Source organism: Salmo salar, chromosome ssa17, assembly GCF_905237065.1.
Source record: "Salmo salar chromosome ssa17, Ssal_v3.1, whole genome shotgun sequence".
In the NCBI taxonomy this organism is placed as follows: Eukaryota; Metazoa; Chordata; class Actinopteri; order Salmoniformes; family Salmonidae; genus Salmo; species Salmo salar.
In genome coordinates, this window is record NC_059458.1 from 77,959,192 (window position 1) to 77,973,075 (window position 13,884).

Below are 13,884 nucleotides of genomic sequence, written 5' to 3' on the forward strand. Positions count from 1 at the left end.
AGCTGTCTCAAACCTTCCTTATACTCTTCTAGAGTCAGATACATATTTGCATCCTGCCTGTGCAAGGCCCAAAGACAAACAATATTTCAGTCAAGTCACTTTTATTGTATACAAAATGCAGAAAATCATTCACTCCATTTCTTAAATTTGGCAACAAAAAAAACTAGATGATAAAAAATAAATGTCCGGTTGCGGTGTATTTATGGTTGGATCTCGTACCCCAGCGGGTCCAGACCCTTATCCAATAAGAGAAGAGACGACTCCCTCATCTTCTGAAGGAACTTCCTCAGCTCATCCTTGGAGAACACCTGAAAGAGAGCGAGAGACCGAGAGAGAGAACATAGTTAGCAAAAAGAAGAGGATGGGAAAGTAGAAGAGTGAAAGAGGAGAAAGCAACACAGTGACAGGGAGAGAGATGCTGTAAGATAGTGTGTTGAGCTCTAATGTTGAAGTGCTTCTACACCTGCATTGCTTGCTGTTTGGGGTTTTAGGCTGGGTTTCTGTACAGCACTTTGTGACATCAGCTGATGTAAGAAGGGCTTTATAAATACATTTGATTGAAGTCGTTAGGCCAGGCTCACACTCAACCTCCGTCTACCCAGAGATCCAGCTTGACTGGTGGTGCATTCCAATAGTCTAAAGTGGGCTCCTCTCCTCGTCTCATTGCCTTCATCAGTACTGATGTGAAAGAACTGGACACGTGCCAGATGAAGGAGGAGAGGAAGCCACACTAGACTATTAGGTGAAAGTCAATAGTGTTTCCTTAAAGCCACAATAGACTTGAGAAGCACCTCAGAGCAGAGTAGTCGCAGATCGTAGCAGACGAAGGACAGGAGAGAGAAGAGGATGCCCTCAGCCCAGGTCAGACTCCAGTACAGACCATGGAAATATCATTTCTAAACTCCAGACCATGGAAATATCATTTCTAAACTCCAGACCATGGAAATATCATTTCTAAACTCCAGACCATGGAAATATCATTTCTAAACTCCAGACCTCGTAGAGACGGTGTTGGTCTGAGGCGATGACATCAGCCAGTCTGAGACTCTCCTGGTGACGTTGTGTTCTCTGCAGTACTGTCTGCAACAGGAAGGACATCATGGGCAGACAGAGTCTACGGAGCAGCACCATCTGGTGACCTCTCTCTGGGTCCTCCTCCGTATCCTGGAATAGAAGGACAGTGGTAGAAGTAACTTGTACCTAGAAAGAACAGTGGTACTGGAGACAGAGAGCTAATACAGGCTCAAATGCTAACCTAGCGCCCTCATACCACCAACTGTCAGTTACTACCATTAATAGTCAGATACAGACAGACCTCTCGGACGTCGACCATCCAGCCCCCGTCCACAAACAGCAGGACGTTGTAGATTCTCTCCTTCACGTCTTCAGTCAGAGCCTCCAGACGGCCGGTCCAGCTGTCATGTTCCAGCTACAGGAGAGTTTACACACATTTTTACTTTTTCTGGTCAATTACGCTAAATAATAGCATTGTTGGCATTAGCGTTCTTCATCTGATCCAGGAACAGCTACACTAAACAAATTAAACACCTCACCTGTTCTACCATAACACAGAGACTGATCTAGGATCAGACTGTACTGTGTATCTGGTACCCTATCCCCTACATAGTAAACTCATTTTGACCTGGGCCTCCTATAGAGTACACTAGTTTTAACCATATCCCTATGGTGCACTACATAGGGAATAGGGTGTATTGGGTAACCCTATGGTGCACTACATAGGGAATAGGGTGTATTGGGTAACCCTATGGTGCACTACATAGGGAATAGGGTGTATTGGGTAACCCTATGGTGCACTACATAGGGAATAGGGTGTATTGGGTAACCCTATGGTGCACTACATAGGGAATAGGGTGTATTGGGTAACCCTATGGTGCACTACATAGGGAATAGGGTGTATTGGGTAACCCTATGGTGCACTACATAGGGAATAGGGTGTATTGGGTAACCCTATGGTGCACTACATAGGGAATAGGGTGTATTGGGTAACCCTATGGTGCACTACATAGGGAATAGGGTGTATTGGGTAACCCTATGGTGCACTACATAGGGAATAGGGTGTATTGGGTAACCCTATGGTGCACTACATAGGGAATAGGGTGTATTGGGTAACCCTATGGTGCACTACATAGGGAATAGGGTGTATTGGGTAACCCTATGGTGCACTACATAGGGAATAGGGTGTATTGGGTAACCCTATGGTGCACTACATAGGGAATAGGGTGTATTGGGTAACCCTATGGTGCACTACATAGGGAATAGGGTGTATTGGGTAACCCTATGGTGCACTACATAGGGAATAGGGTGTATTGGGTAACCCTATGGTGCACTACATAGGGAATAGGGTGTATTGGGTAACCCTATGGTGCACTACATAGGGAATAGGGTGTATTGGGTAACCCTATGGTGCACTACATAGGGAATAGGGTGTATTGGGTAACCCTATGGTGCACTACATAGGGAATAGGGTGTATTGGGTAACCCTATGGTGCACTACATAGGGAATAGGGTGTATTGGGTAACCCTATGGTGCACTACATAGGGAATAGTGTGTATTGGGTAACCCTATGGTGCACTACATAGGGAATAGGGTGTATTGGGTAACCCTATGGTGCACTACATAGGGAATAGGGTGTATTGGGTAACCCTATGGTGCACTACATAGGGAATAGGGTGTATTGGGTAACCCTATGGTGCACTACATAGGGAATAGGGTGTATTGGGTAACCCTATGGTGCACTACATAGGGAATAGGGTGTATTGGGTAACCCTATGGTGCACTACATAGGGAATAGGGTGTATTGGGTAACCCTATGGTGCACTACATAGGGAATAGGGTGTATTGGGTAACCCTATGGTGCACTACATAGGGAATAGGGTGTATTGGGTAACCCTATGGTGCACTACATAGGGAATAGGGTGTATTGGGTAACCCTATGGTGCACTACATAGGGAATAGGGTGTATTGGGTAACCCTATGGTGCACTACATAGGGAATAGGGTGTATTGGGTAACCCTATGGTGCACTACATAGGGAATAGGGTGTATTGGGTAACCCTATGGTGCACTACATAGGGAATAGGGTGTATTGGGTACCTGGTACTCGTTCTCCTTCATCTCGTAGGCCACCGTCTCAGTGAACTTGGCCTGGGCCGGCAGGCTGGGCTTCTGGGGGGGGGAGTTCATGTGATGGAACCACTCATTAAACGCCTCATGAGCTTCCTGGGGGGGAGGGGGAGGGAGGGGAGGGGGAGGGGAGAGGGAGAAGGGGGAGGGAGGGGGAGAGGGGGGAGAGGGGAGGAGGGGGAGAGGGGAGAGGGGAGGAGGGGGGAGAGAGACACACACACCACTTATACAACTACAGGAGACCTCTCTAAAAACATTCAATATACAGTGGAGCCAATCACAGCGCTGCGAGAGCTTGTCCCCTCACCAGGTAAGCGCGGACACACAGGTGTTCCCTGACGGCGTTCTCATCCTCCGCGGGAAGGGGCGTGTCCAGGCCTAGCTCCTCCCACTGGCGGTATATCTCCCTCATAGAGTCCTCGGGGACCTTAGCGAACACCACCTTGGCTGCATGGTGCTTCTTACAGGCTGGAGGAGACGGCAGAGAGGACAGAGAACAATGGATCAACAGCCTGGTTGAAAAACAAGGAGAGCCAATACAAGGTTTATGTGTGGGAGAACAACGATCTGTTTCAGAAGCTTGTGTGAAACGTACCCAGGAACTTCCTCATGATGGCGTTGCTCTGTTTGAGGGCCTCAGCTCTCTGGGCGGGGTCAAACACCAGCCAATCAATCACATCGATCTTCCTCTGGTCCTCCTGGGGGGTGGGGGGGGTGCAGGGTTAACATGACCACATGGTGTGTGTGTTTCTCCTTCGTACCGCTGAGGTGACGGTGTCCAGTGTGTGTGTGTGTTTCATACCGCTGAGGTGACGGTGTCCAGTGTGTGTGTGTGTTTCATACCGCTGAGGTGATGGTGTCCAGTGTGTGTGTGTGTACTGAGGTGCCAGTGTGTGTGTGTGTGTGTGTGTGTGGGGTGGTTCAGGGTCCAGTGTGTGTGTGTGTGTGTGTGTGTGTGTGTTAGCAGTGTGTTGTGTTGTTTCATACCGCAGGGCAGTGTCCAGTGTGTGTGTGTGTGTGTGTGTGTGTGTGTGTGTGTGTGTGTGTTTCATACCGCTGAGGTGCCAGTGTCCAGTGCAGGGGTGAGGTCATGATGAGCGAACTCCTCAGTGTCTCTCTCTCTGATGTTCTCCACCACCATCTTAGTGACCGCTGCCACGTCCAGACCTGACCACAACACAACAGTTAGATACCTGTACCTTTAAAAGACTGCTGCCACGTCCAGACCACAACACAACAGTTAGATACCTGTACCTTTAAAAGACTGCTGCCACATCCAGACCACAACACAACAGTTAGATACCTGTACCTTTAAAAGACTGCTGCCACGTCCAGACCTGACCACAACACAACAGTTAGATACCTGTACCTTTAAAAGACTGCTGCCACGTCCAGACCTGACCACAACACAACAGTTAGATACCTGGACCTTTAAAAGACTGCTGCCACGTCCAGACCACAACACAACAGTTAGATACCTGTACCTTTAAAAGACTGCTGCCACGTCCAGACCTGACCACAACACAACAGTTAGATACCTGGACCTTTAAAAGACTGCTGCCACGTCCAGACCACAACACAACAGTTAGATACCTGGACCTTTAAAAGACTGCTGCCACGTCCAGACCACAACACAACAGTTAGATACCTGTACCTTTAAAAGACTGCTGCCACGTCCAGACCACAACACAACAGTTAGATACCTGTACCTTTAAAAGACTGCTGCCACGTCCAGACCTGACCACAACACAACAGTTAGATACCTGGACCTTTAAAAGACTGCTGCCACGTCCAGACCACAACACAACAGTTAGATACCTGTACCTTTAAAAGACTGCTGCCACGTCCAGACCTGACCACAACACAACAGTTAGATACCTGTACCTTTAAAAGACTGCTGCCACGTCCAGACCACAACACAACAGTTAGATACCTGTACCTTTAAAAGACTGCTGCCACGTCCAGACCACAACACAACAGTTAGATACCTGGACCTTTAAAAGACTGCTGCCACGTCCAGACCACAACACAACAGTTAGATACCTGTACCTTTAAAAGACTGCTGCCACGTCCAGACCTGACCACAACACAACAGTTAGATACCTGTACCTTTAAAAGACTGCTGCCACGTCCAGACCACAACACAACAGTTAGATACCTGGGCCTTTAAAAGACTGCTGCCACGTCCAGACCACAACACAACAGTTAGATACCTGTACCTTTAAAAGACTGCTGCCACGTCCAGACCACAACACAACAGTTAGATACCTGTACCTTTAAAAGACTGCTGCCACGTCCAGACCACAACACAACAGTTAGATACCTGGGCCTTTAAAAGACTGCTGCCACGTCCAGACCACAACACAACACAACAGTTAGATACCTGGACCTTTAAAAGACTGCTGCCACGTCCAGACCACAACACAACAGTTAGATACCTGTACCTTTAAAAGACTGCTGCCACATCCAGACCTGACCACAACAGTTAGATACCTGTACCTTTAAAAGACTGCTGCCACGTCCAGACCTGACCACAACACAACAGTTAGATACCTGTACCTTTAAAAGACTGCTGCCACGTCCAGACCTGACCACAACACAACAGTTAGATACCTGTACCTTTAAAAGACTGCTGCCACGTCCAGACCACAACACAACAGTTAGATACCTGGACCTTTAAAAGACTGCTGCCACATCCAGACCACAACACAACACAACAGTTAGATACCTGTACCTTTAAAAGACTGCTGCCACGTCCAGACCACAACACAACAGTTAGATACCTGGACCTTTAAAAGACTGCTGCCACATCCAGACCACAACACAACACAGATACCTGTACCTTTAAAAGACTGCTGCCACATCCAGACCACAACACAACACAACAGTTAGATACCTGTACCTTTAAAAGACTGCTGCCACATCCAGACCTGACCACAACACAACAGTTAGATACCTGTACCTTTAAAAGACTGCTGCCACGTCCAGACCACAACACAACAGTTAGATACCTGTACCTTTAAAAGACTGCTGCCACGTCCAGACCACAACACAACAGTTAGATACCTGGACCTTTAAAAGACTGCTGCCACGTCCAGACCACAACACAACACAACAGTTAGATACCTGTACCTTTAAAAGACTGCTGCCACGTCCAGACCACAACACAACAGTTAGATACCTGGACCTTTAAAAGACTGCTGCCACGTCCAGACCACAACACAACAGTTAGATACCTGTACCTTTAAAAGACTGCTGCCACGTCCAGACCACAACACAACAGTTAGATACCTGTACCTTTAAAAGACTGCTGCCACGTTCAGACCACAACACAACAGTTAGATACCTGGACCTTTAAAAGACTGCTGCCACGTCCAGACCTGACCACAACACAACAGTTAGATACCTGTACCTTTAAAAGACTGCTGCCACGTCCAGACCACAACACAACAGTTAGATACCTGTACCTTTAAAAGACTGCAGCCACGTCCAGACCTGACCACAACACAACAGTTAGATACCTGGACCTTTAAAAGACTGCTGCCACGTCCCGAGACCACAACACAACAGTTAGATACCTGTACCTTTAAAAGACTGCTGCCACGTCCAGACCTGACCACAACACAACAGTTAGATACCTGTACCTTTAAAAGACTGCTGCCACGTCCAAGACCACAACACAACAGTTAGATACCTGGACCTTTAAAAGACTGCTGCCACGTCCAGACCTGACCACAACACAACAGTTAGATACCTGTACCTTTAAAAGACTGCTGCCACGTCCAACCTGACCACAACACAACAGTTAGATACCTGTACCTTTAAAAGACTGCTGCCACGTCCAGACCACAACACAACAGTTAGATACCTGTACCTTTAAACATTTGCAATATGCTCTGCCATTTCCTGGTTACTAAAATTAAAATAGTTCACCTAATTTCAGTTTATAGGACAAAATAAGCCAGTATACAGTAGAGAATCATTGTAGCATCTAAACCACTGAAATATATTATCAATAACCAAAAATATTGTATTTTCAGCTGTTTGAAACTGGTGCACAACACCTATAAAGACAAAGAAATTAAACTTAAGAACGGGAAGCATAGAAATAGCACACATAGACCATATATATATATATATATATATATAGACTGTAGGGTTTTCCCACCTTCCTACAGTCCATAGCTGCAGAAAAGAGAACGTCTGCATGGCCTATTTTAATATAGTTACAAACCTCATTGAATTGGCGGCTGTAGAATCTCAGAGGAATGTCAGACCGTGTGACTCTATAGCTTCACACCAAGGGGTGTCAAACATCTGGCCCACGAGCCCATTCAACCCTCGCTGGAGTATTTATCATGTGGTTTTGGTTTTTTATGGGGGTAGATATAAACGATCTTAAATCGACATTGAAATGACTAAAACCAAATATATATGTATTTTTTTTAAATGTAGAAATCTCGCGTCTTGTGACGGCCGGCCGCCCAACAACCTGCCCACTTGACCCTATCCCCTCCTCTCTTCTCCAGACCATTTCCGGAGACCTTCTCCCCTTCCTCACCTCGCTCATCAACTCATCCTTGACCGCTGGCTACGTCCCTTCCGTCTTCAAGAGAGCGAGAGTTGCACCCCTTCTGAAAAAACCTACACTCGATCCCTCCGATGTCAACAACTACAGACCAGTATCCCTTCTTTCTTTTCTCTCCAAAACTCTTGAACGTGCCGTCCTTGGCCAGCTCTCCTGCTATCTCTCTCAGAATGACCTTCTTGATCCTAAGTCAGGTTTCAAGACTGGGCATTCAACTGAGACTGCTCTTCTCTGTGTCACGGAGGCTCTCCGCACTGCTAAAGCTAACTCTCTCTCCTCTGCTCTCATCCTTCTAGACCTATCTGCTGCCTTTGATACTGTGAACCATCAGATCCTCCTCTCCACCCTCTCCGAGTTGGGCATCTCCGGCGCGGCCCACGCTTGGATTGCATCCTACCTGACAGGTCGCTCCTACCAGGTGGCGTGGCGAGAATCTGTCTCCGCACCATGCGCTCTCACCACTGGTGTCCCCCAGGGCTCTGTTCTAGGCCCTCTCCTATTCTCGCTATACACCAAGTCACTTGGCTCTGTCATATCCTCACATGGTCTCTCCTATCATTGCTATGCAGATGACACACAATTAATCTTCTCCTTTCCCCCTTCTGATAACCAGGCGGCGAATCGCATCTCTGCATGTCTGTCAGACATATCAGTGTGGATGACGGATCACCAGCTCAAGCTGAACCTCGGCAAGACGGAGCTGCTCTTCCTCCCGGGGAAGGACTGCCCGTTCCATGATCTCGCCATCACGGTTGACAACTCCCTTGTGTCCTCCTCCCAGAGTGCTAAGAACCTTGGCGTGATCCTGGACAACACCCTGTCATTCTCCACTAACATCAAGGCGGTGACCCGATCCTGTAGGTTCATGCTCTACAACATTCGCAGAGTACGACCCTGCCTCACACAGGAAGCGGCGCAGGTCCTAATCCAGGCACTTGTCATCTCCCGTCTGGATTACTGCAACTCGCTGTTGGCTGGGCTCCCTGCCTGTGCCATTAAACCCCTACAACTCATCCAGAACGCCGCAGCCCGTCTGGTGTTCAACCTTCCCAAGTTCTCTCACGTCACCCCGCTCCTCCGCTCTCTCCACTGGCTTCCAGTTGAAGCTCGCATCCGCTACAAGACCATGGTGATTGCCTACGGAGCTGTGAAGGGAACGGCACCTCCATACCTTCAGGCTCTGATCAGGCCCTACACCCAAACAAGGGCACTGCGTTCATCCACCACTGGCCTGCTGGCCCCCTACCTCTGAGGAAGCACAGTTCCCGCTCAGCCCAGTCAAAACTGTTCGCTGCTCTGGCACCCCAATGGTGGAACAAGCTCCCTCACGACGCCAGGACAGCGGAGTCAATCACCACCTTCCGGAGACACCTGAAACCCCACCTCTTTAAGGAATACCTAGGATAGGATAAAGTAATCCTTCTAACCCCCCCCTTAAAAGATTTAGATGCACTATTGTAAAGTGGTTGTTCCACTGGATATCATAAGGTGAATGCACCATTTTGTAAGTCGCTCTGGATAAGAGCGTCTGCTAAATGACTTAAATGTAAATGTAAATGTAGAAATGATAATGAACCTACATTTATAGTCTCTTCACTCTGTCCAGCTAGATAACAGTCATTAATAGTCTCTTCACTCTGACCAGCTAGATAACAGTCATTAATAGTCTCTTCACTCTGACCAGCTAGATAACAGTCATTAATAGTCTCTTCACTCTGACCAGCTAGATAACAGTCATTAATAGTCTCTTCACTCTGACCAGCTAGATAACAGTCATTAATAGTCTCTTCACTCTGTCCAGCTAGATAACAGTCATTAATAGTCTCTTCACTCTGTCCAGCTTGATAACAGTCATTTATAGTCTCTTCACTCTGTCCAGCTAGATAACAGTCATTTATAGTCTCTTCACTCTGTCCAGCTAGATAACAGTCATTTATAGTCTCTTCACTCTGTCCAGCTAGATAAGTCATCTATAGTCTCTTCACTCTGACCAGCTAGATAACAGTCATCTATAGTCTCTTCACTCTGACCAGCTAGATAACAGTCATTTATAGTCTCTTCACTCTGTCCAGCTAGATAACAGTCATTAATAGTCTCTTCACTCTGACCAGCTAGATAACAGTCATTTAGTCTCTTCACTCTGTCCAGCTAGATAACAGTCATTTAGTCTCTTCACTCTGACCAGCTTGATAACAGTCATTTATAGTCTCTTCACTCTGACCAGCTAGATAACAGTCATTAATAGTCTCTTCACTCTGACCAGCTAGATAACAGTCATTAATAGTCTCTTCACTCTGACCAGCTAGATAACAGTCATTAATAGTCTCTTCACTCTGTCCAGCTTGATAACAGTCATTTATAGTCTCTTCAATCTGACCAGCTTGATAATAGTCATTTATAGTCTCTTCACTCTGTCCAGCTAGATAAGTCATTAATAGTCTCTTCACTCTGTCCAGCTTGATAACAGTCATTTATAGTCTCTTCACTCTGACCAGCTAGATAAGTCATTTATAGTCTCTTCAATCTGACCAGCTTGATAATAGTCATTTATAGTCTCTTCACTCTGTCCAGCTAGATAACAGTCATTAATAGTCTCTTCACTCTGACCAGCTAGATAACAGTCATTTATAGTCTCTTCACTCTGTCCACTCTTCGAACCAAAAGTTAGCCCACAGGGAGAATAGTCCTCTATCCATCACTTTTGGAATTATTTTTAGGAAATTTCAAATGGCGAGGAAATCTAACACATTTTAAATCCGGTCCTCCAGACCTCAGTGAAGACCAAATGTGGCCCGGCAGGGAAAATTAGTTTGACCCCCCCCCCATCCCATCCCAGCAGCCTCTGTGTGAGACACTGACCTGCCTCCCTGGCCAGCTCCAGACAGCGTTGTCTCTGCTCAGCCTCGGTGACCTCCTCCAGGAAGAGAGCGTACTGGGCGGTAGCCAGGTCTGGAGGCAGGTGACTGACATAGAAGGCTATCAGATCAATGTGCTTCTCCTTCATCAACAGAGAGATGTAGGCCTTCAGGACATCCACTGATACCTCCTCCTGATTGGGTGAGGGGAAACACATGAGTGGAGGGATATGTGGATTGTGTGAGGAATGGTTGATGTTTATATTAGGTGTATAACAACAGAAGTGTGTTTCTCTCTGTGTGTGTGTGTGTTACTGTACCTTGAGCTGCATGCCCAGGCTGCAGTAGAACACCAGGTGTGTGTGTGTGTGTGTGTGTACTACTGTACCTTGAGCTGCATGCCCAGGCTGCGGTAGAACAACAGGTGTGTGTGTGTGTGTGTGTGTGTGTGTGTGTGTGTGTGTGTGTGTGTGTGTGTGTGTGTGTGTGTGTGTGTGTGCGTACGACTACTGTACCTTGAGCTGCATGCCCAGGCTGCGGTAGAACAACAGCAGGTGAGTCATGAAGCGCAGCAGGTGAGAGGGCAGAGCAGGACTCCTGGTTAACCAGTTACTGAACTCCTCCAACAGACCTGACACACACACACACAGTTTTATACTCTGACACTTTCATACAGCAGTAACATACCTGCATTAACCACAACCACAAAGTCACTCTGGATAGTGACTGACTACCTCATGTACCTGGTGACCAGAACCACAAAGTCACTCTGGATAGTGACTGACTACCTCATGTACCTGGTGACCAGAACCACAAAGTCACTCTGGATAGTGACTGACTACTTCATGTACCTGGTGACCAGAACCACAAAGTCAGTCTGGATAGTGACTGACTACCTCATGTACCTGGTGACCAGAACCACAAAGTCACTCTGGATAGTGACTGACTACTTCATGTACCTGGTGACCAGAACCACAAAGTCAGTCTGGATAGTGACTGACTACCTCATGTACCTGGTGACCAGAACCACAAAGTCACTCTGGATAGTGACTGACTACCTCATGTACCTGGTGACCAGAACCACAAAGTCACTCTGGATAGTGACTGACTACCTCATGTACCTGGTGACCAGAACCACAAAGTCAGTCTGGATAGTGACTGACTACCTCATGTACCTGGTGACCAGAACCACAAAGTCACTCTGGATAGTGACTGACTACCTCATGTACCTGGTGACCAGAACCACAAAGTCAGTCTGGATAGTGACTGACTACCTCATGTACCTGGTGACCAGAACCACAAAGTCACTCTGGATAGTGACTGACTACCTCATGTACCTGGTGACCAGAACCACAAAGTCACTCTGGATAGTGACTGACTACCTCATGTACCTGGTGACCAGAACCACAAAGTCAGTCTGGATAGTGACTGACTACCTCGTGTACCTGGTGACCAGAACCACAAAGTCAGTCTGGATAGTGACTGACTACCTCATGTACCTGGTGACCAGAACCACAAAGTCACTCTGGATAGTGACTGACTACCTCATGTACCTGGTGACCAGAACCACAAAGTCACTCTGGATAGTGACTGACTACCTCATGTACCTGGTGACCAGAACCACAAAGTCACTCTGGATAGTGACTGACTACCTCATGTACCTGGTGACCAGAACCACAAAGTCACTCTGGATAGTGACTGACTACCTCATGTACCTGGTGACCAGAACCACAAAGTAACTCTGGATAGTGACTGACTACCTCGTGACTTTTGTCTGACTGTACGGTCTTTCCATAGGCTGACACCGACATGGCCATGGACTTAGTCACAGTCCAGTGAAAATCTCACTTTTAAAAGTTAGATTCTGTTAACTCATAAATGTTGTTGACTCATCTGATACTTATTTGTAGCCAAAGCGTAAATAAAAAAAATAAACCACCTCAAATTGGTATCTCAAACAGACCGTTTAAAAAAAGCTTGGCATTTCCTCATAGAACATGATGTCATGATAGAACATGAGGTCACGGTGGCTCATTGGCTGCTCTTTAACATAATTAAAACAATAGTAAGGAAAAACGATTTAACTCACATTGTAATGAATTCTAGGTCCTATTTCATAGAGATGTGGAAACACTAGACAGCTAGTTACAGGTTAATAACAGACTCACCGTCCAGGTCACCCAGGAAACACCAGACAGCTAGTTACAGGTTAATAACAGACTCACCGTCCAGGTCACCCAGGAAACACCAGACAGCTAGTTACAGGTTAATAACAGACTCACCGTCCAGGTCACCCAGGAAACACTAGACAGCTAGTTACAGGTTAATAACAGACTCACCGTCCAGGTCACCCAGGAAACACTAGACAGCTAGTTACAGGTTAATAACAGACTCACCGTCCAGGTCACCCAGGAAACACCAGACAGCTAGTTACAGGTTAATAACAGACTCACCGTCCAGGTCACCCAGGAAACACCAGACAGCTAGTTACAGGTTAATAACAGACTCACCGTCCAGGTCACCCAGGAAACACTAGACAGCTAGTTACAGGTTAATAACAGACTCACCGTCCAGGTCACCCAGGAAACACTAGACAGCTAGTTACAGGTTAATAACAGACTCACCGTCCAGGTCACCCAGGAAACACTAGACAGCTAGTTACAGGTTAATAACAGACTCACCGTCCAGGTCACCCAGGAAACACTAGACAGCTAGTTACAGGTTAATGACAGACTCACCGTCCAGGTCACCCAGGAAACACTAGACAGCTAGTTACAGGTTAATGACAGACTCACCGTCCAGGTCACCCAGGAAACACTAGACAGCTAGTTACAGGTTAATGACAGACTCACCGTCCAGGTCACCCAGGAAACACTAGACAGCTAGTTACAGGTTAATGACAGACTCACCGTCCAGGTCACCCAGGAAACACTAGACAGCTAGTTACAGGTTAATGACAGACTCACCGTCCAGGTCACCCAGGAAACACCAGACAGCTAGTTACAGGTTAATAACAGACTCACCGTCCAGGTCACCCAGGAAACACTAGACAGCTAGTTACAGGTTAATAACAGACTCACCGTCCAGGTCACCCAGGAAACACCAGACAGCTAGTTACAGGTTAATGACAGACTCACCGTCCAGGTCACCCAGGAAACACTAGACAGCTAGTTACAGGTTAATAACAGACTCACCGTCCAGGTCACCCAGGAAACACTAGACAGCTAGTTACAGGTTAATAACAGACTCACCGTCCAGGTCACCCAGGAAACACCAGACAGCTAGTTACAGGTTAAT

General features: G+C 47.0%; 1 protein-coding gene across 2 annotated transcripts in view; it reads right to left on the minus strand.

Annotated features, from left to right (window-relative positions):
* Positions 1-84: 84 nt before the first annotated feature.
* Positions 85-13,884, minus strand: part of LOC106598668 (nuclear pore complex protein Nup107) — a 37,341-nt gene continuing 23,541 nt past the window's right edge. The window contains exons 18-26 of one of the 2 annotated variants that reach the window (XM_045700191.1): positions 11,103-11,218; positions 10,592-10,781; positions 4,199-4,311; positions 3,740-3,842; positions 3,452-3,612; positions 3,115-3,240; positions 1,316-1,429; positions 997-1,164; positions 85-308 (exon numbers count right to left, since the gene is read on the minus strand). In XM_045700191.1, the coding sequence (XP_045556147.1) occupies positions 201-308; positions 997-1,164; positions 1,316-1,429; positions 3,115-3,240; positions 3,452-3,612; positions 3,740-3,842; positions 4,199-4,311; positions 10,592-10,781; positions 11,103-11,218 (1,199 nt within the window). In that variant the 3' untranslated portion in view covers positions 85-200. The remainder of the gene's footprint in view (positions 309-996; positions 1,165-1,315; positions 1,430-3,114; positions 3,241-3,451; positions 3,613-3,739; positions 3,843-4,198; positions 4,312-10,591; positions 10,782-11,102; positions 11,219-13,884) is intronic. The other variant, XM_045700192.1, reaches the window with a different exon arrangement.